The sequence below is a fragment of the Opisthocomus hoazin genome, chromosome 2 (assembly GCF_030867145.1).
Source record: "Opisthocomus hoazin isolate bOpiHoa1 chromosome 2, bOpiHoa1.hap1, whole genome shotgun sequence".
In the NCBI taxonomy this organism is placed as follows: Eukaryota; Metazoa; Chordata; class Aves; order Opisthocomiformes; family Opisthocomidae; genus Opisthocomus; species Opisthocomus hoazin.
Genome location: NC_134415.1, coordinates 40,052,666 through 40,077,612, shown reverse-complemented (window position 1 = coordinate 40,077,612; position 24,947 = coordinate 40,052,666). Strand labels below are relative to the sequence as shown.

The 24,947-nt window shown below is 43.8% G+C and overlaps 1 protein-coding gene across 6 annotated transcripts in view; it reads left to right on the top strand.

Annotated features, from left to right (window-relative positions):
• MEIS1 (Meis homeobox 1) overlaps positions 1 to 24,947 on the top strand; it is a 213,228-nt gene that overhangs the window by 178,379 nt on the left and 9,902 nt on the right. For all 6 annotated transcript variants that reach the window (XM_075413310.1, XM_075413311.1, XM_075413309.1 and 3 more), the window contains exon 9: positions 11,140 to 11,216. In XM_075413310.1, coding sequence (XP_075269425.1) covers positions 11,140 to 11,216 — 77 coding nt within the window. The remainder of the gene's footprint in view (positions 1 to 11,139; positions 11,217 to 24,947) is intronic.

The following is a 24,947-nucleotide window of genomic DNA, read 5'->3' as shown; positions in this document are numbered from 1 at the left end:
AGAAGAGAAGAGACACCCTGGAGACCATCCAAGCCTTTTTAATGAGGTTTTTATAAGGACAGGAATCAATATACGGTGAACTTGTGGGCAAATGCATGTTGATTTAGGGTTAAATCTGAAGATTTGGGGGAGAATTGGGATGTCCTTTTTCCTGGCTCTCAGAAGATGTAAATCACACTTCTTTTGGTGCACGTCCTTGCACATCTAAGTATCATCCTGGGAACGCATGACTGTTTTATTCTTAAATTCATTAGCATTATCAGCCAGGTTTCTTTGCTAAGCAAGGTAAATAATTAATTAGAGCAGTTGTTTTCTTTTGGAGACTTCTTAATTCATCTCTTGGAGTTAAATTTTAGCCCAGGCTGATCAGAAAGTGTGTATTTCTGCACAGGTCTGAAGCCAGTCAAAGGCATTTCACACGCTAAATGGGTGTAGATAAATGAATTCTCTAGTCAGAAAGCAGAATTGCTTAGTCAAGTTTACTGAGTTAAAACTTGGCTGTATTATTCATATATGTGATCTTACAGAACTTGGGCTATTCTGGCAGAAGGGAACTCATTAGAGCTAAGGAACAAAGGAGGTGATTTATGAGGGACTCTGGTTTTAAAGGTAAAAGTAACGGAGGGTGAACTTATGGGGATGTAAAAGCTGGGATGGGTAAAATGAGAGCGCCTGAAATAGCTTGCTGGGTGTCGGGAAGTGAAGCCCAGCTCTAGCCCAGGTAAATTGCATTTGAATTTCAACCTCAGATCTGTGTGTGCTCCTCTTGGGCAGATGTTGAATTGATAATGCCTGTGTGTTAAAGAATTCTGATTGTTTCTTTTGCCACCTTCGCAGCTTATGAAAATGCAAGTAGACCTGCCTAATGAATATTAATAAGAGTGATGGCTGGATAACATATAAGCCCGTGGCTCTTTCGAGCTGGGGTGGGGTTAGTTGGAGGATTGTTGTGGCTGGGAATTTACATGCTTTTTAAGAAAAAAAGTTCCGAAATACTTTTATATTCTCCTTTAAAAGCTGATGTTTGTTAACAGTGGAATGCTCACGCGTGCATGAGGTGGGTTTTTTTCTCCCTTTTCCTCACCAGATATACAGTGAGATTAATACTACAGACAAGATGTCCGGGTTTTTTAAAGCAAGGCAATTTATTAGATGAGGAGAGAAAGAGGCCCTGTCTCTTACATTTACCTTCAGTCCAGTGTTAATTATATCGATAGCAACAGCTTATTTTATTTTCCTTGTTTATTCTTGCTTTTTTTGCCCCATGCCATTCTCCCAGGCAGCTGCGGCAGTTGTTAGTGGGGCAAGGAAATGACACTGACGAAATGACACTGACGAGTTCTGGATCTCCAAACGTCCTGCAAGGCTTTAAAGTACATTTCGTGCAGTTAGTTAATAGGGCGGCTCGTTAGGCCCGTCAGCGTGGACCTCACACATGGCAGTATAATAGCAGGGAGACGGCGTTGTGGAGTGGCTGGAGGAAGGGAGGGCTCTGAGGACCCGGCTCGTCAACCGGAGCCACACGGGCAGGCACTGCCGGCTCGTCGGAGCTCCCGCTGAAGCCAGTGTGGCGTCAGGACTCGGCGGCCACGTTGGCCACTTCCCTCCGTTTCGCCAGCACTGTTCTCCGGCTGTGCCGGAGCAGTCCTCTCTGGACCGTCGTTTACTCACTTGTAAAAATCCCCATTACCAGCCTTTCTGCCTGCATCGTAGGTTCCATTTGGTCTGCTCTTCTTCCCCCAGACCCTGCTCCCAAAGGCTGCTAGTTACCCAAAAAACCAAGGCGCCTTTTTTAATAACTTCCTGCTCATTGGGAGCTGCAGGGGCAGATCTGAAAAGGCGGACTCGTGTGGTTCAAAACTCAAAAGGCAGATAGAATCAGAGGGTTGTTTGTTTATTGTTTAACCCCTGCCTCGTCTCGATAATAGGGACTTGTCCCTGAGTTTTGTGTTGCTGCGCGGAGTGGAGTTGTTTTGCAGAGTGGTGGTTTGGGGCATTTCCCGGTGCTCGCGAGTGATGCAGTGGTGAGAGGGAGCTTGTACACGTTCCAGGTCTGGAGATACTCTTGGAGAGCTTCACGAAGACTCGGTGAGGAGGATTTAATCAAGATTCAGTGATTAAGATGCCTGTGCATCATCATTGCTGTCAAATACATTTTAAGACTTACTCGGCATATACTTTACTTGTAAACTTTTTCTTTCTAAAACTTTCAAACACGAAGAAAGCCCCCAACCTTCAAGAGAGAAACACTCACACCTCACACGGACGCAGCGCATTTCCCCTTTTGCAAAAGGCCTTTTCTTTCCCTTCCCTTGTCATGACAAAAAGGCTTAGTTTTTTTTTTTTTTAAGCCAATATAAGGGGAGAGGGAAGAGGGGGAGAGTCATTAAAATGCAGTTCTTTCAATTACGTCTCGTTATTTGTCATCTTTATTGCTTTTCTATAGTTTTCATTGCACCTTTAATAGTACGCCTGGTCAGGAAAGGTGAGCTGGAATGTGAACACACTTGGCTGCCGCCACCGTCAGTGCCTACGAGCTGTGCTCAAATCCCTGTCCCTGTAGATTTTAATGTCCCTGCAGACTGCTGGCAGCCTGCTTCCAGCTGTGGCAGGCATGATGCAGTGAATTGCTTTTGAATGTTCTTTACTCAAATAGGCAGTAATTACAAGCTTAAAGAGGTTTAGTGGTCCAGTAAACTACATAATCACCCCTGAATTAGCCTGGGCTCATCAGTTGCAGTCCAGCAACCTCAAGACTGCTGTTTGTATGCAGGCTGTATCACGTAGCAACCTGAGCAGCAGGTGTGGAACAGCAAGAATCCCCCATAAACACAACTGTCTACTGGGGACAATGATCTCTAATGAGATGAGGCTACAGCATCACTGTAATTTAAGTGGGAAAATTAACGCCAGAGAATGCGCGCTACTTCCAAGAATCTGCTTCTTTGGAGAATGGTGGTGTTTCGCTGGCTTGTGTTTTTTTTTTCTTTTCCCTCCTCATTTTTTTCTTTCCTCCCGGATCTTTAGATGCATCTTTTTTTTATGAAGAACACATTGTGGTTTTGCTTATAAGTTGAGTAGGCTTTATTCTTTTACAAGGATATGTTGTGAATATTTAATGGTGGATGGGGCATCTGTTCAAGGACTTTCCATGCCAACAAAGCGGCGTTGCAAAATAGCAGCTTTATCTTTTCATTTCCTTCCTCAGTAGTGGTTTGTTTGGGTTTTTTTTCAAATAGAAGATGTTCGAATGTAAACCCCACCTTGTCTTGGTGTTGGAGATTGGCACCTCGATGCGATGGTTGCCTTGAACTCTCTTTGTGTTGACTGCTTCATCCCTCAATGAGAAAAGGTTGCTGAGGTGATGGCAGGAGGCTTCCCAAATTGCTTGGTGGCTGCGCTCAAGGGTGCTGTCACCCCGGGAACCCTGCCTAAAGCTCCTGCTCCATCCTAAAACCTGCGGTCAATATTAGGGACCTTGCTGAATACAGCAGCCCCTCATCGCCCTGGTCACTCCAGCATGTAGGATAGGGCAGATGGGTGTAGGGGAACATCTTTATCCCCCGCTTACAGAGGGAGCTTCTGATGTACTGAAGGCAGCCTGAGAAAGAGAGCAGAAAGCACAAAGAAAAGCTTTTGGCTTAGCCCTGTGGGATTACAACCACCGGTGCTGGCGTTTCCCAGAGACTGCAGAGTTATTTCTGAGCCCACCTGTTTAGAAAGTCATTTGAGGTAGATAAGGACAGTGACTTATTGCTGAGAAAAGGCTTCTGGTTAGGAGATATTTACCTGAGCTAATCTGTCTTAGGCCGGCTCTAAAAACAACAGCAGTGCTTTTACAGAGTTATCAGGTAGTCGGGATTTTCTTTAGTGTGCCGGGGACGAGGATATTTTTTCCTCCTTCCCAAAAGCTGCTCACCTAGGAAAGGGCAGAGTTCACCTTCCTGCTGGTCTGCAGCCGTTTGGTATAGATGGCGGGTTAACTGAAAAGCCGTGTTTCAAGGATGGGAATTTTAGCTCTAACGTAGTTAGAAGTCAGATGATGAATTTCCTCAGTTCCTTTGGTGTCATTTGGATGTAATATTTCATTGTTTTCGGCCATGTGCTGTGCTGAAGAGAGTTTTGCTGGTCTTTTGGATGCAATATTTCTTTCGATTACCCTGTCCTCGGTTACTTTTAGGCTGCGGTATAGCCTAATAATAATAATAATAATAATAATAAAGAAAAACAGGACAGAGGATGGGAAAGTGCATCACCCATGTCGCATTAACACAAATAGTCTTGACTCTGGAGCGAAAAATCACTTCTTAAGTTTATGAAGACAAGTTAACGTGTGTGTGTGTTTCTGCATGCATATACATACAGGCACTGAAGGAATGTTTAACACGGGAAAAGCTCCGCTCAATTACCCGGGTATGGCGTGGGAGTGTCTGCACAGACTTGACTTAAACTGAAAGCTGGTGGGAGCCAGAGTAAGCTCCGAACAGTGAGGTCTATCAGAGTGTCTACAAAAGGAAATAGCAGAAGCACTGTTGCTTGGACTAGCTAGAGCTCAACTGGAAAAGGCAGTGGGTAATAATATATGGTATGGAAGGAATAATATTGTAGCAGCCAGGGGATGGATTAGATGAGTTAAAAGGTTTTTCCACTTTCTGACTTCTGTAATATCCTGTGCAAGGGATGATCTGAACTTTTTTTCCTTAATGAGTGCTTGCGTTATGAATAATGTGATGGGGCCACCAGAGACGTATTGGCACCGCATCCCAAGCCATACCATGTCTCCCCATCAGCCTTGGAAAGGATATTTATGTTAACAAGTGCCAAAACTTGTTCACAGACAACTCTTGCAAGAAAATTATTTATAAAAGGGCAAATGGGAAAAAAAAAAGAGAAGCACAGAGCATTTTTTTTCCCAGCATAACTCTTTCATTAAGAAGTGCTGTTGCCAGTACCTCTCCCCCCCCCGTTAGCCCCCGCAAATGTCTCTTCAACCCCGCTGCTTGCAAAGCCAACCCAACCCCTGTTTAATCAGGTTGCGGTGTGAACACACGTTCAGATGTTAAAACTTCTGGGGTATTGGCTCTGTATTTTACACCCTGTGTTTGCTTTAGGAGAGTCAGGTTCTGCCTCCTGTCCTCGCCTTTTGTTTTTTGGCAGGGTTGCCAGAGCAGCCTGCAGAACCTTTTGTGGGGGCAGCAATGGGCAGTGTCGCAGAGCCCCGTCTCATAGGAATGGGCTGGTGCAGAAGTCGAGCGGCAGCATATGGCCTTGCCGTAGCGATACAGGGGTGCAGCATCGTCACGTTGCATATTTTGATGCATTTTTAACTTCAAAAGACCGAGCACGCCTGTTGATTTTGCGTTCGTAGCCTGCAGTTCAGTAACTCTGGGCAGCACCAGGATTTATTAACAGTAATGCTTTGGAAAAAAATCTTAGTGGGGATATTAAACTATTATAATAAGTTGAGGTAATATTTTCTTTTGAAAGAGGAAAAGGCTGGCTTTGTCTGCAGCATGACTGTGTCATACGGACTGCGTTTTCTTGCTGCGCTGAAAAAGCAACGAGGAGTTTTAAATGCCAAAGCCAGCTCACACTTCAACAGCATTATCAGGCTGACTCACTGCTCGCGGCCAAAGGAAAGGCTGTGCAAACTTTACACTTTCTTCCCAGCCTCCTAGATGCATTTCTAATAAAACAACTTCCTCCTTGGTGTTTAGTGTTTCCTCCGACATGCAAGCCAGTCCCAGGAGATAAACAGGATCGAGTTTGCAGCTTCCGAGTTGATTCCCCCCCCCCCCAGCAGCTCACCTCAACTTGGCAACTTTTTACAGCCTCGCCTGAATATAAAGCAGGTCGCGGGGATGGTCTATAAACAGAATCACGCAGCCTGCAAAATAGGCAAAGGAACTCAACGCTTTCTCTTTATCGCTCCCTCTAAATACGCTGGTGGCCGATGAAGAAAGCAGGTTGTAATCTTGCAACTTTACGGATAGCAATCCAACCATTTTTTGGCTACTTTGCGAATGCAGGAACCCCCGTTATTCTTTGGGAGGCCGGCATGTGTGAGGATCCAGGACTCGACTGCTATAAATTCAAGCTCTGTTCTTAGACTACACCATGCACTGCTTTTGTAATGCAAATGGCAGGCACAAAGTGTCCCTTTGATAATGTGCAGTCGGGAGACAAAAAAACCATTCACTGCAACAGTAAAACTAATTCATAAAGCTGAGAGACAATAGGAAAGCATTATACATATTCAAAAAATAATAATAATTTCTCATAGATCAACTTGATCACTAATGTAAATAGTTCAAATGCAAACCAGGAGGAGGTAGGGGAAGGGGAGAGACCCAAATGGTTGTGCCGCTGCCTGAGCTAACCCTGGGGAAGTTTGGGTAAAGCAAGGATTCAGAGGTCAGCATAAAACCAATGTGCAGTTTATCACTGGAAGGCTGAACCTGGGGCTTTATTCTGGTTACGGAGTTAGGTGTAGGCTGGGTTGCTCTTCAGAAACAAGAAAATCATGGTGTTGGGGTTGTTTGTTTTTTTGTGTTTTGAGGTTAGAAAACAGTTAATAGACGCTCCTGAGAGCATACATTTTGGGGGGGGCGTAGTTTCTATGCATGACCTGCCAGAGTTTAGCTCAAGGTCATCTCACCTTGGTGTGTTATGAGGCTCTGGAGGAGGCAGAGGGCTGGAGGAAGGGGATAAAAGGACTTCCGAAATGGTTCCCCCAGTGCGGTCAGCAAGTGGCGGCGCTGCCGCGATAAGGGCCGCACTGGACGGTTGCCACGACCTCCTTCTAACGTAACGTGCAACCTTTTGCTTGGGAATTGCTTCTGCCTCTGTGCTGTGGTAGGGCTGGTTGGCACTGTTGGTGTCAGGACGGTTTGGTGCCATTAGGAATCTGAGGGGTGAGAAGGGGTGGTTTTGCCTCCCATTATCTCAGCAGTAAACTCTGGGCAGGATTATTTTCTTTTTTTTTTTTTGCAACCATTATGATGCCCTGCTACAATGGGCAAGGCGGGGAGGGGCAGAGTGTTATTAATACCAGGTTACAGATAAGATAAAGTCTGTCGCCGTCCTGGCATCCAGCATTTGCAGCACGGGGTGGAAAATTTGAGGAAAGGAGTACATTTGGACAAGGGCTATCATGAAGAGACTAGCTTGGACGCTTTCCATCTGTATCTACTGGAGACTTTACCCACTGGCTGCAGTCAAAGGTGGTAAAAAAAAAAAAAAGAGTCTTATTGTTTGTTTTGCTAAAAATTATTTCGTCTGCATTAAAAAGGGACTTTTATTAAGACTGCTGCTCTCTAAATACCATTCATAAAACAGTGATGAGGGAATATGATAGAAAGTTTCATTTTTCTCTCTGTCACTTTGATTTCTTTGTTACTGCTAAAACGACTGCTCTGACTCATATTTTGCATAGTTATTTTTACCTTTTCAAATGTTCCTTAACTGTTCATATTACCCTGGGCAAATCCCCCAGGGATAATTTTCATTTGCATGCAGACTTCGATGGTGTTATTAAGCAATCACTTTCTGTACTAAATCATTATTAAAAGTAATACCACAGAGCCTCAAAAACACATTAATGGTGCCAAACAATCCGCATTTCAGCGCTAGATTTATGGGAAAGGAAAAGCTCTAGGTCTCATACCGTTCGGTGGATGCTGCTCTGTAGTGCTGTAGCAGCAGCAAGCATGATCAGAAAATACTGGAGTCAAATTCAGAGTCGTCATCTGTTGTCAGCCTTACTCTTTTCAAATACTTTTTTTTTTTTTTTTCCTTTTCCCCTGCCTGCTTCCTACTTTTTTTCCCCCCTTGGATTTGCCCTTTTCCTGTGGCCTTGGCAAGAAAGCCTGTCTGCAGTCTTCCAGTATACGCAAGCTGGGCTGGTTCTGGGAAGGAGGGTCAGCCTTCCCATCTGTAATCACCGTTTTATGGCTTTCACTCGAGGTGTTAATGCAGATCAAATGGAAAACACTCCAGCAAGAGTGTTACAGCTTCTCATGCTGCCCTGCATACGCTCCCAATCGTTAATTCTGATTATAAGACCTAGAGGTAATTCTGTTTGCTCTCCTAATGCATTGCAGCTCTCCCGGTGGTCCGGCATCTCTTTTCTCCAATTCCCATCTTGATCAATTGTTTGCAAATAATTAAGCTTTTAAGAGATAATGGTAGGCGCTAATGTACACAAGAAAGTAAAGGTCTCGAGTCAGTGTTTATTGAACAGTGGTACAATTTGCTTTGATATCCCAAAGTGATCTGGAGTGATAGGTGGACTTACCAACTTGGAGTCAGCGCGGTGGTTTCAGACACACACTTCCATGTATATTTATGTATCTATGTATTTATACATCTATGTATTCCATACAATCATAGAGTATCTCAAGTTGTAAGGGACCCGTAAGGATTATCAAAACCAACTCCCTGCTCCTCACAGGACTACCTAAAGCTAAACCATTTGACTAAGGTGTATATGTATATTTTTATATATATTATACATATACACGCAAATATATGTACATATATATGCAAATATGTAGACACATACATCTGTGCATCTGTCTTTATCCCTTTAAACAACCATTAAAAAGCTTTTGGAAGGCACCTGTCGTTCTTACACGGGTGAAATAAAGACCAGCAGCAACAGTTTCGGCTGAATTTCCTATTTCTTCATAAAATGGCAGTTCTCCGGGTTTCCCCCTTTCTCCCTGTTGCGATGTGATGTCTGCCTTTGCCTGTAGCACAGGCCTTCCTAGCCCTGTGGGTGGGAGTGGAACAAGGCTTTGAATGTTTTTATAGCAACCTAGCCTGTGGCATGCCGATTCTTTGTCAAGTCATTTTTATTATTTTTTTTTTAGCCTACAAAGGAACAACTCGTATGATCCACAGAAAGCTTATATAATAAGGATGCCCAGTGTTTAAGATTATTTTAAACCACACCAAATCATAGTTAAAAAGGCTGCTGCATTGCAAACCTTTAGCTAAGAGGGATTAGCTACGTGAAGTCCCAGGCTGTCATGTGATTGTGGCAGTTACAGATTTATCATTAAATTAACAGTTTATGCTGTGCTAGGCTATGAAAAAAAAAATCAGATGACCTTAAACATACAACAATTTGAGGAATTTGGGGTTTGGGACTTTTAAAGCAATTATTTTTACAGTGACTGTATTATTCTGATGGCTAATTTTATCCAGTCTTGTCTATTTGGAAAAAAGTCCAGAACAATTGAAAATTGCTTAATGGAGACAGAGTTCTTAATTCCAATAGCTAGAGGCTGTCTAGTAATTATTGCTTGCTGCATGAAATTAGACACAGTTTGTTCAATTACTTAAAATTAGATCACATGTAAGGTGGCAAAGCGAAATAGGAAAAAAAAGAATAATTTTGTCCTCGCTTGATAGCAAAGTAATGAAATGGGAAGTAAGCTATGAAGATGAAAATGTTACAAATCATCTCTGAAGGTTTTTTTTTTGAAGAGAAGCAAAATGTTATGTTCAGATAGATGGACGTAAGAAAAGTACGACTGTTCGTTGTGGAGGAATGTGTATATAAGGCAGACTAAAATTCATGCTATATTTTTGCATGTGTAAAATGCAAATTTACCATTAAAAAAAGAGTAAAATCCCCTTCCCTGTGTCTTCCACTTTGCAATTCTGGACCTGTTTCACATACATGTAGAAAATACAGGGGGTAGTTTACAGGTGTGCAGGTTATCTGTTGGCTGACTGTCAAGAAAATGGTATTTTTAAAAGAATGGGAAATCCTCCACATTTCTGGGTGAAAAAAAATGTATCTTTTGGAGCTGATGGCCATGGCAGTGGGCTTTGAAATGGGCACACTGGGCAATGGGACGTTGCCGGAATTATAAGAAAAATTACTGTTTGGTAAAGTGAGGTGATGCAGGCATTTAGCGTAGCCATCAGATGACAGATTATGCTGTTTACAAGAATATATAAAATCTGCTAAATAGTTACAATACCAATAAGATTGCATAATTTTATGAGGTTTTAAATTCTTACGCTTTACAAGGTTTCAGTTTACATCTCGTGTAATATTATGCCAAAGAATACATCCAAAGAATATGGGAGCGTTGGGGGGAAGGATGTGTGTATAATAGCAAATACTTTGTGAAAACCAACTGTTAAATGGGATGTTGGGGTAGGTTTAACCAATTTTATCAAATCATCTTAATGAAGTGTTATTAAGGTCTTTGCAGCAGACCAGGTCTGAATCTGATGTGTACTGAGACTTGGGTGTCAAGGTTAGGAGCCAAGCTGGATCCTCAGAACAGGGTTTTTCCTGGCGATAGTTACATTTGTGATATTTGTCCATTTCCTTGTGGGACGGTGACATTTTTACATGGGGGAAAGGGCAGAAATGATATTTCTAAATTTCAAACTTGGATGTGGTTTTTGCTGTTGATTTATTAAGCAATCTGTATTCATGCAGAAGTAAATTTTCTGAGAAAGCAATCAAGTTCTCACAAGAAACTTAACTTATGATTGAATTTTAACATTATCTTCAGTTAAACCAGTATTTATTTTCTGTCTCTTAGGATTAGTGCAGCACAGCTATGTTAATGTCAGGCAAAAATGTGCTGATCGTTGACCTTGCGTTGGCCTGTGTTCAAAACCCAGGCGTTTGTTTATGTTCAGGTTGCTGATCTTATTTGCAAATTATTTTGGGGCGCTGGCAAGATTTGTCTTCACTATGTCAGAAAACATCAGCATGTTTTAGTTTTACAGAGAAGAGCTTTATCACATTCTGTATTGTTCTGTGAAATACAGAAAAAAAAAAAGGTGATTTGACTCTAATCAGTCATTTGAGACAAGTGCAAAAACTTTCAGCTAATGCAACAAATATCCTTCTTGAGTATCAAGGTACTGCCAGTATCCTAAGCAGTTATTTCTCCACTTCACTAATCTTTATAATTGGCTTGTCTTTTACTGCCATTAATTAAGTGATGTAGTAGCCCATTAATAATTATAAAAGAGTGACACACCTCAGCATTTTCACCTTTCAATAATAGAAGTCACGCTTCTAGTTTTTTAAGAAATTTAAAATTAAAAGTAGGCAAAAAAAGCATTGTTTTAAATGTATATATTTATTTTGGTGTCTTATAGCACCCTTACCCTTCAGAAGAACAGAAAAAGCAGTTGGCACAAGACACAGGGCTCACTATACTTCAAGTGAACAATTGGTAAGTAATTTTCCTTAGTGTTTCTATATGGCTGCTGGCACCCTCCGGCTAACGCTTTGCATTTTTGAGGACACACCGTGCCCTTGTCTGCTCCCCCCCAGCAGTTTATCAATGCAAAAGTGATATAGCCGAATGAGTGGTTTCAGTTATGGGAACTGGGAGGTTTGCTACCGAAGAAAACAAGCCGTATTTATTTTCCTGTCGCTTGGTCAGATTTCAGTGTATTCGCATTTGGGTACCAGTCCTCCCACTGGCTCAGTAGGAAGCCACATCCATTTTGTGAACTTTTGTCTTGGAAGAGGTTGAGATGTTGGGTGAAAAAAAGGGACAATTGACCCCATTTCTGCAGAGTGTATTGTTATTTTGGGGTGCTTTAATCATTTTTTGAATGTTGTTAGTGGGGTTTGTCTTTTTGACTGACATCCTTCTCTCTCTTTACTGGTTTATTTTAAAAGTCCAGTTTTTGAGAGCTTGAATAAACTTTGAGGACAGTCTGGCCTTTTGCTGCTGAAGTACGGTGAAGAGCAATTGTTTTTATTTATTCCAGCTACTGTTGCTGGAGCCCCTGATCTGTTCTTGTAGTGATTTGTGTGAAGGAAATCGGAATCCGTGCTGTTTCTGCAGTGGCTTTTGGGTTGCCATGTCTGGGACATGGTGAAGGCAACCAGTGATAAAAACTCGTGATTGAAGTATGAAAATACAACAGCAAACCCTTAAAAAAAAAGTTTTATTTATTACCCTTTGTTACTGCATGCAAATGCAGGTTTCTCCCACTATCGCAGAACAAGTGTCATATTTGAAGTGTGTTGCAATCGAATACCTTGTAAAACTAAGTGTATCTAATTAATTGTCCTAATATTTTTAGATTAGTGTTTATGATGGGAAACCTTATCCTCTTTGAAGTAATACCCAGAAAATGGCCAAGGCGAACAGCAAGCCTGCTGGGGAAAAGGGAGGGAGGAATGCCAGTTTACAGACAAAAGTATTTTTTTTCTGTTCAATAAGTGTCAGAGATTAATATTACTGAAGCTCTGATTACATGGCCTAATCCATTTTAGTGAATAAATTTGGTCTTGATGTCCATTGCACCTACATTAACAAACCCTCCTCTCTTAGAGAAAGCAAGAGCCTATGGGAGAGATTTCAGATATATTAAACCCCATTACAGAAAATGTAATTTCTGTCAATATAATCCCATGTATTCTTCAATTTAGTACTTTAGAGATAACAAGCTACTTACAATATATTTGCCTTTGGAGGATTAATTTACAAAGTGCACTATCTGGGAGATGCAGGCAGGCTCACATAAGCATAGCTTGTAAGGGTTATCAATTTCTGTGACCCCACAGCAGCCCTGGGAGATCAATTTTTTGAAGCCCTTTAAGACACTGAATAAAGGAAAATGCCAAATACTTAGTATACGTGAAGTATACTTCCAAGATACTTACCTTAAAACGGAGGAATAAAAGCCACTAGATGTAAAATCCATGTTACAAGGAAATAACTTGCGGTATTTTGGCTCAGCCAGAAACAATTAGTGTTTGCTTCAGCTTTACGTCCTCCAACCTTCATCCAGGCGACACCCTAATTTATATGGCTGAGCTTCAGTTTAACATTAGTAGGCACTTTGGCCAGTTGAGAAGCTGTGTATGTTCGTCAGGGAGCTTCTTTGACGATGGGTGGAGCGAGTGTGTGCTGCTTTGGAGGGGTCCGGGAGCATAGGATTCAGCATGGGCAGCTATGTCAGTTTAGGATGGGCCATCAAAGAAATTTTTCGAGACGATGAACGTGGGATGCTTTGAACCAAAGCGGGTGAAATTTCTCTGAGTGAATTTCCAGGGTGTTTTTGAGTACCCATCTTGCCTCAGATTTGAGGAGTTTTTACTTTGCCTTTGTGTCAGATGTGTTTTTATGACTTCCTTATGTGCAATGGGGAAAAAAAAAAAAAGTAGGTCAAAATACATTATAACTGGAGTCTCATGGATGTAGGGCAGGCTTCCGCTGCTCCAGCTAGTTTGGTAATTCTGTTGTAGTGTTACAATTGTATAAATTATTGAGACAAGTCCCCTTGTCTCCCCAGACGCATGAAGATTTAACACTATAGAGACAGTCAGGGCTTTCTTAAATCACAGACGGTGGGCAGAGATGCCAAAATACGGTCATTCCGACCCTGCTTTTTGTAATGGATGCTGAGGAGCAAGGAGGCTGTGAGGCCATGGCTGAGTGTGCAGGTTGCACACGCACACACCTGCATCCTCAGGAAACCCCAGCCATGGCACGACAAACTCTCCCAGTCTTTTCCTCATTCCTTTTCTTCTGAGGCGGTGTGCGGGAGAAGAAACTCTTCTTGCCTCTATGGCTTGCTGCAGAGAAGAGCTAACGCATCGTTTCTGGTTACCTTTGCCTTTCTTCAGCGGGCTCATAAGTCATTCAGCCACGACTTGCAAAAAATTTTGCCTTCCTCCTTAGGTTCCTCCAAACTTGTTAACACACATGTACATTTTTGTATTAATGATGAGTCATTGTAAATCACTGTTGCAGAGATTAAATAAAATGCTGAAGGGCAGGCTGGGTGCAGATCAGTCATAAATTATTGGCAGCAACACAGCATGTGGGAATACATGAAATGTGCATGAAAAACATAAACTCATGTCTGGTAGCATGGTCATTAGCCCAGACTGGGAATGCTGGATTTTCTGGATGAAATTAGAAGTTTGCCACAGAGCAGTCAGTGAAGAGAGCATTTGTTTTCTGCAGGTTGAGAGCATTTGAACAATTTTTTTTGTCATATTTTGAATGCCTTTACAGTATGTGCTAGTTGCATACTTCAGTTCTCTGCCATAAGGAAAAAAATGGTGCTTTTCACATACAGTCTGACTGGTGTTCAGGCTCCCCGCGTTGATGCACACAACTGCCATTGATGGTGGAGGAGTCAGAGGAATGGGTTGATGATGTGAGAAGTGCCAGAAAATGTATCAGTGGTAGGGCACACGTCTGTAAACATACCACAGCTTTAACTTGACCCTTTTGCTTGGATTGTTTGATTTTTGTAAAGTAAGGATATAATCCACGTGGAGGATTTTTCCTTTTTTTATTTTTCCCCCTCACATGCGACGATTTTGCATGTGAATCACCAGCATTGCCCTTTAGGACCATCTTCTTGCCACAGTGGGATGTTTCTGACGTGAGAAAGGCAGCCCTTACTCTGTTGAAAAAACAAAATCTATGGCAGGTAGGAAGACAGCAGAGTTCAAGATACCATTAGTCTAAATGAACCCTGCAGGTCTCAGTCTTGTTGGTTGTTTAACCCTGCAGCAGTTTAGGGTTCAAAGCATGGTAAAGTGAACTAGAAGGGGCACTCGTATGATCCTGACAGCGTTGCATATATGGAGATGAAAGGGACCTGAGCAAGTACAGGTTAATAAGGGGCTTTTCCCCGGTGATAAAAACTGTGATTGAAATACCCAGGAGGTGTGGTCCAATCACTTCTTACCTCAGCTGAGAGCCAGCCAGGCTGTACTGAACAATCTATACAGTTTTCTTGTTTACTACATCCCAGCTGAATCTCTTGCTGTTAAGTACTAATGGTAAATAATTATTGGTGGTACTCTACGGAGGAGAGAGAGCAGTTCTCATCAAGGGCTGCCTTAGGTGTCAGATGCCTGTTTATGTTTTAGGGAAGTCAAGGTACACACAGATAGAAGTCTGTATGTTTGTAGAATAATGTACCTATATAACCTTTCCACATGTGCATGTCTGTATGTGACTGTCTCTTTAAATAAAGTTGCATACAACTGCATTAAAATTATCTTTAAAAAAAATTTTTGAAAATTCAAATCCTTAAAGCTCCAGCCTTTTATTAGGTGTTTCCATTCTGCTTTTTCCAAAATACACTTGTGCCATCTAGGGCACAGACCAGACAATGATGGAGCAGCTAGTCAATATTTTATCTTACCGTCGTCCTTTACTGCTTCGTTTGTTGAGCTGTATTCAAACCATGCTTGAAGATGGAATTAAGAATTACTGCTGGGCTTTCCTATGGTGCTCACTGCTGTAATACCGAAGCCCTCCCCTGACCTCTGCTTGGCTATAGATGCACATGAGGTTGTGGGTCTGCACAATTATTTTTACAGTACCTGTGCAAACAGAGAGAATAATGTTGTCCTGGTTCACAGGTGAAGAAGCAAGGATCAGGGAGGTCCATGTCCAGCACAGCAACCGGTTTTGGGTTGGTCTGGGACTGTGAGATGACTCAAAGTGACAGGATGTTACCCACATTTAAGGTCCAGCAACCACCGAAACTCCAAGTTTCAGTGGAAAATCCAAGTTTTGAGTACCTCATTGTCTTACATTGCCAGCCTCCAGTGCTGGGTGTGGAGGAGAGGTGCGAGACATCAGTAACTGCTGGTGAAAAGTCTGGGTCTGATGATTTATTTGGTAGCTCCTGAACAGTCCAAGGCAGCAGCAGAGATGAATCCTCTTCTCCAGTGCAGTGTTCAGCTGCTTCAGCGAGGACTGCTTTGCTTTTCTTGCCATTTGCTGCCTTATTCGTTCGATTTTGACTGAGTTTATTTCCTGTAGAAATGAATTTTTCTACATTGTAGTGCCCTTGCTTGTTCTTACAACAAACATAATTGTCATTGGGGTGGCTGAGACACTGAGCCCTAGCAAACACTGTACCTTGAGCTGGTAACTGAGCTATTGGCACATAAAGGAAATTAAAGAATAGGGTGCAAGCAGCTGTAGTAATACAGTTTCCTAACTCTTGAATTCTTGGTCTTATGACCTTGGCTTCTTTAAATGTCAATTTTGTGTACAATTTCCTAGGCTTGCAAAAAAAAAACCAACCCAAACACCAAACCCCAACCAAACACACTGGAAAAAATGATCAAATAATGTGAATTTCCTTAATCTCATTCTTGGAGACAGCTGAAGTTATTTTTGCTGAAGTTTTATAAGGAAGAATTTTAAAAAGACTCCAAGACCAGCCTGAAGATGAGTTTGAAAAATCTGAGATGAGTTTGCGACAGGAAGACCAGAAGACCACCTTACTGTCTGTAACACAGCCAGCTCAGGGCACAGATACCCAGAAACACTTTTTCACTCTTGTAGCCCCATCACAACTCCCCCTCCCCTCCAGCAGGGATATTTTCACCTGCCTCTGTTTCTTTGCTTGCAGTTATGCGTAGTGGTGGAGCTTTGCTGCAGTAGTTGCATGGGGTGGGGGATAAAGCGCTTTGCCATGGCACGGATAGGCAGGGTGGCGTGGTGGGGATGGGAGGATTTCGGACTTCCCATAGGGGATTGCTCCCCAGCAGCCAGCGATGAACAGGGAGCACCACTGCGAGGAGTGTCCTTCCCACCTGCTTGCTGCTCATGCCCGACCTGGCTTGCAGATGGCGGGGTTATGGGTGGAGCAGATGGGGGCATGCAGATGGGGCAGGTGGGGAGATGCAGATGGGGGGGAAAGATGCTGATGGGGCAGATGGGAGATGCAGATGGAGGGCTGCGGATGGGGGGATGCTGGTGGAGCGGATGGGGCCATGCAGATGGGGACAGATGCTGATGTGGCAGGTGGAAGGATGCAGACAGGGCAGATGGGGGATGCTGATAGGGTGGATGGGGCGATGGAGATGGAGACAGATGCAGATGGGGTAGGTGCAGAAAGCCCCTGCCCGCCCCTCTGCAGAGGTGCAGGGGAAGAAGGAGCAGCTGCATGGCTCTCCACCTTGCCACCTTTTGGACAACAGTTCCAGGCTGGTTTTGTGCTGTGACATTTTTATCATAGTGTGCCTGGGGTTCAGTGCATCTAAAGTACACTCCAGATACCCCCAAATCCAAGTGATAATGTTGTCCTCTGATTCCCTTATGTTGAGCCCCATGTCAGCCCCGTGGAGGGGATGGAAAGGCTCCTTCATGGGGCTGGGCATTTAACACAGGCGTCAGCTCCGCTCCATTCCTTCGCTGAGGGTGATACCCCAAGCAAAAGGCCAGCACATGACCAGCGCACCACTTGAGTCCCACTTCAGCGCTATTTTTAGGTGTAAGTGGGGGAGGAGGCCGGCAGGGAGGGAGCACAGCAAAAGCAGGTGCTGTTCCCATACACAGGGGTGATTTTTCAACCCCACTGCCTACCAAATCACAGGCTACAATAAATAGGCAAGATACTAGGCTTGCTGCTTTGTGGAGCTGTCACACTCAGGCATGTTTAGTTCTAGTTGAGTAAAATATCTGCTTGTTTTCAGATGTATCTATTACTGCATTTGTTGTAGTAAACAGATTAAATGAGAAAAGGTCAAGACGCAATTTGAATCTGTGTAAGAACATAACAAATACTTTTCTCAGTAATCAGATACAGTAAATACAAGTACTTATTTACTGGTAAATGTTAAAACATTCACAAATTATTCTCCAAACTTCAGCAATATGAACTTAACCATCAGATTTTGGAAACTGTTTATTTTTCTTCTGTACGTGATTCGAGAATACTTATACAGATGTTATTTAAACACTGCTTTGTTAATGGGAGTGCGTGCGAAAACAGGAAAAAATAGAAATAAAGAATATATGTTTCAGATTTAACGAATACGTATTGTTTGTTATTCCAGAGTAAAATAAGACAGTAGGTGTTTGCAATGTGAAAATCACCCCCCCCTCAAAAAACAACAAAACGCCAAGAAAACTATTAAAAAAGAGGATCTTGCTGGGTGAATTGTTACACCATTTGAACAATTTGGAATATGTGTGGTAAATTAGCTGTTCAAAACGTACCATGTGGTGGGCTTTTCAAGCAGATTTTTACATTTATGTTTTCACTAAGTCTTAGCTAATTGTTATGCCTTTCACCTTGAATGCCAATTGTAATAATAATATTACATCTGTAGTCTATTTCTCTGTCCTTAAATTATAGCAATCAGGAATATTCACTAGGTAAAACCCTGTATAGTTACTCGTAACAAAATATTGAAATCAGATGAAAAAATGTTTAGCTTGCATATTGCCTTAGACAGCCCTGGAGAGCTGCCAGGCAGCCAAGGTATTATTAGAAAAGCTGAGCAAATAGCTTGCAGAGGGAAGAGTTGTGAATTTAGAGCCATCAGGTACCATCATATCACTGGATTTTCAGCTGTTGTTTTTTTTTTTTTAGTTCAGTAAAGCCATTTAAAAATACATCGCATTGGTTTAAACGTGGGGGATCTGGTTTTGGCGCGCAGGTTTAAGGAGTAGCAACACAGTTTTGGCACAAAACATGGGTGTTTTTCCAAAGGGGGTAGATGCTTGGGGGAGGTGGATAAAAAGGTCTTTGGGGGAAATGCTCGCCTTGGCCTCCAGGACTTCAGGTGGAGCAGAGGAAGGGCTTTCACCCTGGAGAGCTGATAGACCCTGGGTTTCTTGCTCAGTCCAGCCCTGGCAGTCTCCATGCATCCCAAACTGCCCCAAAACAGGGATCACCCTGTCCAGAAGCACCAGGATGCTTCCCTAACCAGTGCTCTGACAGCCCCTGGGTTCAGGCTGGGCAAAGCCAGCAGATGAAACGTCATTTATTTCAAGAGCAAACGTGGAATCACTTTGGGTGAACTGACAGACTAGTGAGTGGCACCCTGAGCACTAAGTAAATGAAATAGCTGATGTTATTTTATTCACACAGATGCTTTTTTGAGAGGGAGAAATGTCGGTTCCCACTGCAAAGCCTCGTACAGTGCAAGTGTGGTTTACCTGCCAATGGTCTTGACTAACGAAAGGCGCTCAGCACTCGAGAAGTTAATACACAGCCAAAACAAATCCTGTTTTCCCTTGGGCCTTCCATCCTCCTCTGGGGTGCTTTTGTACCTGACAAACTTTTTTTTAGTCAGTGCATTAATATTCTGTAACGAACGCGCTGTCAGGTGTCGGGGAGATGAGATGAAAAGGCGCTGTGCAAACATTCGCTGCTTGCTCTTTTCTCCTCTCCTGCCCTAGCTTTGCTCTGCAGGATCAGGGTAGGGGTCAGAAGGCTTTGATTGCTACTTTTTATTTTAAAGGGCTGAGATTCAGGTGTGCATTTTCTCAAAGCAAGAGTTTGGTTTTAAAAAAACCTATCCAGGGCACTGTTGTATTGTGGAAATGCTGCATTGCAAGGAAGGAGAGGACTCTGCGCCGTCTCCTGTAAATATGGTTCTCAGGGATTGGTTTCTCTTTAGTGCAAGAGATGCTTCTGTCAGGAAAAATACCCTCAATATATAAAAAAACCCCAAATAAAAGTACATACCCTCAATATATTCAAAAAAAGAGAGAAGGGGAGAGTAATGGTTTGCCATTGCTTTGCAAGTCAGGTTTTAGTCTATTCTTGTCATAGCTATCTGAAGTGTGTTTACATATAGTTTGCCTTTCTGGTATTTTGTGCTTGCACAGACCTGATCTCCACCTATTTTGTGTCAACAGTTGCTGAGATTGGTGTCGAGCGATTAACCATTGTGAACTGAAACGCCAACACGCGGAGAAAGGTGCCCTCAGAGACCCTCTCTCGCACTTACATCAGGCGCTCGCTCCAGGCTGCACCTGCATAAAACAAACCGCGTGGTTAAAAAGTCAGCCTGAAATATTAAAAATGGGGCAAATGTTGCCTCCTTCTTGGCTAAAACAATTTTCTCTTCTCAAAAATGAAACACAGCCAGAGGCGCAGGGCGAGGACGTGCTTTTGAGGGCGTGCGTTTTGCCCTGCCTGCCCTGAAATGATTTCAGTGTGAATGATGTATGGCTGGCTATACCAGCGTTAGAGCTAACGAGGCTGCTGCCTTTTATTTTACTTTTGAAAAAGAAAAGAAACGGCAGCAGATGCTGCTGAAAAAATATTTCTTCTGCAGTTCTTAAATGAAATCTAGGTCATGTAACAGTTTCACGGGTTGGTGTGTGTCCCCCCCCCGACCAGGCACTGTAGTCCTTGTGACTTTTTTGGCTAATGACAGAGCGCAATAGCAATCGTTCCTTTTTAATTCAGATTTACCCCAGAGATGTCTGACTTCTCACCTGGTTTAGAAAGGTGGTTTATACCATCTGGGGGGCTGATCCCTAAGCTTTCCATGTCCCGTGGTCTCACAAATTCCTTTTATCTTTGACATTCCTCTGACCTCCCCCGTGTGTTTTGTTTGCATTGTTTTCTGAGGATGTCTTTTCTCCTGCTCTGAATAAAACGCTGTCAGGAGTAGGATTGTAAGCAAAATGAATTACTTCACTTAATGGGAAATTATGTTTAGATAAAGTAGATTACAAAGTAGGTTATTAGTAGTGGTTAGAAAACAATGTTTTGAAGTAGGATGTCTTGGGGGGGGGAGTTCATCCAGAAGTGTGGGGTTGTATTTCAGGTTGGCTGTGACTCAGAGTTGTATCTTTTGTGGTTTCTGGAAAAAAAAAAAGGAAAAAAAAATTAGTCAAACCAGTTTTGCAGGTGCCCACATCACACGAAATGCAGAAATGCACCAGCGTGGTGGTGTTTGTTGTCTTGGTAGTGGTGGGGAGGATGCAACCTCAGGAATCACAGCTTCCCTCCTCCGCCCCAAGCCAATGTCTCAGGGTATCAACCACAGCAATGTCGCGGAGTACGAATCACAGGTCCCAGATAGGGGTTCATGATGTTTCCTTTCTGGGGGCTCCAGGGGTGTTTTCCACCCCCAAAGACACTTGTCAGGGCTTTTGGTTTGGCCACTCTGGGTTCGCTTCTCCTTGTCCTGCAGGCTGGAGGAGCTGGTGTGGGGTTCCTGGGTACAGAGTTCCTGCATAGTGAGTGGGAACACACTTAAACCAGCAGCCAGATGTGGGAGCAGCCTCTCTGCTTTCACTGGGGCTGGAAGGCTGGGCATGGCTTCCAGCTCCCATGCCGTGTGCATCATAGTTGGGAGTGAGCAGGAGAAAACTATTTGGACAAGGCTCCCAACTTGAAGTATGGAAAAAGCCTTGGACCTCAAACCCGTGTGTTTAGACCACTTGTGTGGTAGCAGAAAGCTCCAGAGATCATGCAGGCACCTCTCACAAACACTGCATTCCCTTAAATAAGAGGTTGTGCTGAATCAACAGAGGACAAGGAAATCGCTGGAAGAGAGAGGAGTGTTTTCAAAGAAGTACCGAGTATTTTGCCATCTGTTCTCACCCATTCCCAGTGTAATCCCTGTCATCAAGCGGGACTTGGGTTGTTGGTTTGAAGTTATCTGCTGAAGAAAAGCTGCTGGGTTGCAGTGATGCTGTGCACCAGACCCAGACCTGAGTTGTGGTGTCCAGACATGCTCTCCTGAAGATTCAGATGGAAAGTTGAGGTTCAATTCCCTCTCAGAGCTGGGAGGAAACCCCGAGCTGGGAGATGTGCATTGCATCCTGGGCTGCTCTCAGAGCTTGCGGAGAGCCTGCATGCCCTCTGCCACGAGCGTGTGGGAGGTCCTGGGGTTTGTGGCATGGTCTGTACCTTGAAGCACATGCATCTCGGTCCCAGCAAAGACAGTGCACTGTATGGTGCTGGGATAGATCGCTTTCCAGATCTGCAGTGGGAAAGCGACAACACAGCATCAGGTCCTTGGGCAGGGAGAGCGTTTTTGCGGGAGGCAAGATTTTGGCTGGTAGTGTGTTGTGTACCCAGCTGCAGTGCTGCATGGGTTCGAGTGCTGTCCTGGGTGGGAGTTAGAGCAGCCTTAGTGCTGCTCTACTAGATGAATCCTTGCCATATTCCTTAAAGGCTAATTGTGGCACACGGAGATCAGCGGAGTACAGCTGCGCTGGGATTTGGGAGCAGGGAAGAGACAGGAGGTCAGCTCCGCTGGCGCTTTGCCATGTAAAGATTTCCCCTTACATCATCTGGCTGCCGAGGGCGAGCTTACATCTGCTTTGCACCCCGAGGGAATTGCGGTGTCAGGGAATGAGGTTGCTGTGAGTCCTCCCCAGCGCAGCGGAGACCTGCAGCATGGACCCTGCTCCGGCTCCCTGGCATCGGTGGGGCGGCACCCAGATGCTGGACCTGGAGTTTCACCAGAAACTTTCCATGTTGGCTGAGCCAGGGAGGACTCCATCGAGGACTGGGTGGGATTTGTGGGTGGGAGGGGAGGAGGAGAAGGAGGAGAGCATATCAGAAAGGCCAGAGCTGCTCGCCTGTAATGTAGGGGGCACTGGAGATGGGCAGGGCAGGGAGAGGCATCTCCAGGGAGCCCTTCCCCCGGTACATGGGCTCTTCACTCCTCCCTAGCAAGTCCCTCCCTTGTTTTTCATTCAAAACTAGCTAAATAAATACAAATAGGCTTTAGCTCCATCCTGCTAGGAAAGAGGAAAAAATCTGAAAGATGGGAGAAGTGTTCCATGCCCAGCTTTCTTCTACAAAGATTCATCGAGCAGCCACCAGCTGCGAGCCCTGCACAGAGATGGGGCTAGGGGAGCGTTTGGGCCAAGGAGAGGGTGGGTCCGGGAGTTCGTGGGTCCTACCTCGAAGGAAAGCGATTGGCCATCCCTCCTGCACCCAGAGCACGAGCCACTGCCGGGGTTGCCGCCAGCCTGGGGCGATCACTGCGGCTGCGTGGTGTCCCGTGGGGCTGGTGGCAGGGTGCTCCCCCAAATCTGGTCTGCTTGTTTGGAGGCAGGATACATCCCACAGTGACTTGAGAAGAAAGCATGGTGTGGAGCAGGAGGGGAAGCAGGACTTGAGGACTTGGGAGAAGAGCAAGCACGGGAGGTGGCCAAAGGTAGAGCTGGTCCACATTGGACTGGCTGAATGTAGGGCATAGCCGGCTCTCTTACAAGGAGTGCATACCTGATCCCATCTCTCTGCCTTCTATTTTTGCACTCGATATGCTCGCTACATTAGCAGGGTTGGCCTGCGAGGGATTCAATAGCACTCTCCTGCTTTAAAGCAACTTTTCTGAATGCACAACATGAATCCATCGGTGGGGTCACATAGTAATGCTTGAAGTCAGAAGCTATTTTTAAAACTAAATTGCAGAACCACATGTGGCTTTCATTAGAGCTTTACATCAAATTTGTCAGCTAATTAGTGGTTTTTCATCACTAGTTTTTGCATAGTATTTTATTTGTTTGCTCTTCAATATTGTCTTGTGACACCCCAAGCCCTATATACAGTCCCTGGTGCTGGTGCTGCCAGCAGAGGAGAGAGGGAGAGGAGAGCTTTCAGGAGACCTTCCCGATCCTCCTGATGGATGGACTCGCTGCCTTTGGAGTATATTCCAATATTACGTGTCTGGAGTGGGCGGTTAGCAGCCCGTGTACCCTCTTCCCTCCCTACCTCCATTTAGTGTTGTGAATGATGTATTGCAGTCCTGAACTGTCTTCAGTTCGGAGGAGGAGGAGGAGGAGGAGAAGGAGAAACCAAGAAAAGTTGCCAAACATGACTTCATAAGGTTTGACTTTAAATTGAACAAAGTTTCTTGAGCGTCTTGGTTTTTTTTTTTTTTTTCTTTACAAATAAAGGGAGTACAGAGAGCATGGATTGCTAATGACTGGTAGTTACGGGTCATTAAGCTCACTAACTGACTTCAGGTTCAGAACTTTCTAATAACAGCAGTAAGCACTCTTTTAACATTTATTTCTCATTTTAGGGATGGGGAGATGTGATTACCATTCAAAAGTCTGCAGTTCTTTTTTTCCATTCATAATTAGAGTGGGAGCTTGCTATTTTTAAGGCTGATTTTAAAACATTTGAAAGTATTCGGTGAAATAGTTTCTAGGGTTTCTTTTCTTTAACTGGCTGCTTAAAAAAGCTCTAGAAAACAAATACACAGGAAAAAATGAAAATATGTTAAAATAAGGAATAAAGCAGTTACTGAAGTGTAATAATCCCGGTTTATAGCACACTTTCCATTTAAATTGTTTTTATTAGAGATAAACCTGTTAAGCGTTGAGGAATTAAGTGCTGAATAGAGAAGGCTGTTTTGCTGCTGTATAAATGAAGGATCCCAGTATGCAGAAAAGAGTACGGCTGGTTTTACGAGTGAATTATTTGCCAGTTTGAAGGGCTCTGGTTACTTTGGCATCTGTTAAAAAAAAATTATGATTTGGTGGTTGTCAAGAGGGATGCTGTTTTTTTCAGAGGAGCAAGAGAGATTTTAGCACTGGGGTTTGTAGGTACTGTGGGCTTTCTCGTCATCCTTAATGCCTGGTTTGCTAGAAGGAGCTCAAGGAGAAAATTGAGGCAGAGAGATTTTTGGGAATTTCTTGACACTGCTCGTGATACACGGACTTCTGGCGTGCGTCGCTTTGGGACAGTATTGAGAGGGAGCAGCCTGCAACTCCAAGTATCAAAAGTCAGTAATGGTGTGAAACTCTCCTCATTTGGGAGGGCCGGAGGGAAAGAAAAATTCAATATACCACTAAGTCTCAGCATCTCCTTTCAGACAGCTGGTCCTGGAAAATTTCATTCAAAGACTGCAAATTGGAAGTCCCCACAATCACTCTGTCAATTCTTGAGCAAAGGTGACTTTGGAAATTCGTGACAGCGGAGGAAGGTCTTGTTTTATTCACTCAACAGAAGTGAAATACAAGGGGAAGGGAGAAAGAACAGATCAGTGCGGAAAATGTCACTTGGGCTGTAACCTGAGCCTTAGCAAGCTGTGCCTTTCGGAGGGTTTGGTGACCCTCCGAAAATCCTTGCTCTCTGGCTGCTATTATTGTAGCCAATTTCCAACTAAAATAAGTCTTTTGTCATCACCAGCCATGCAGCCTCTCGCTGAGAAGAAACAAAACTTGTGCGTGGCAGCGAGGGCGGCC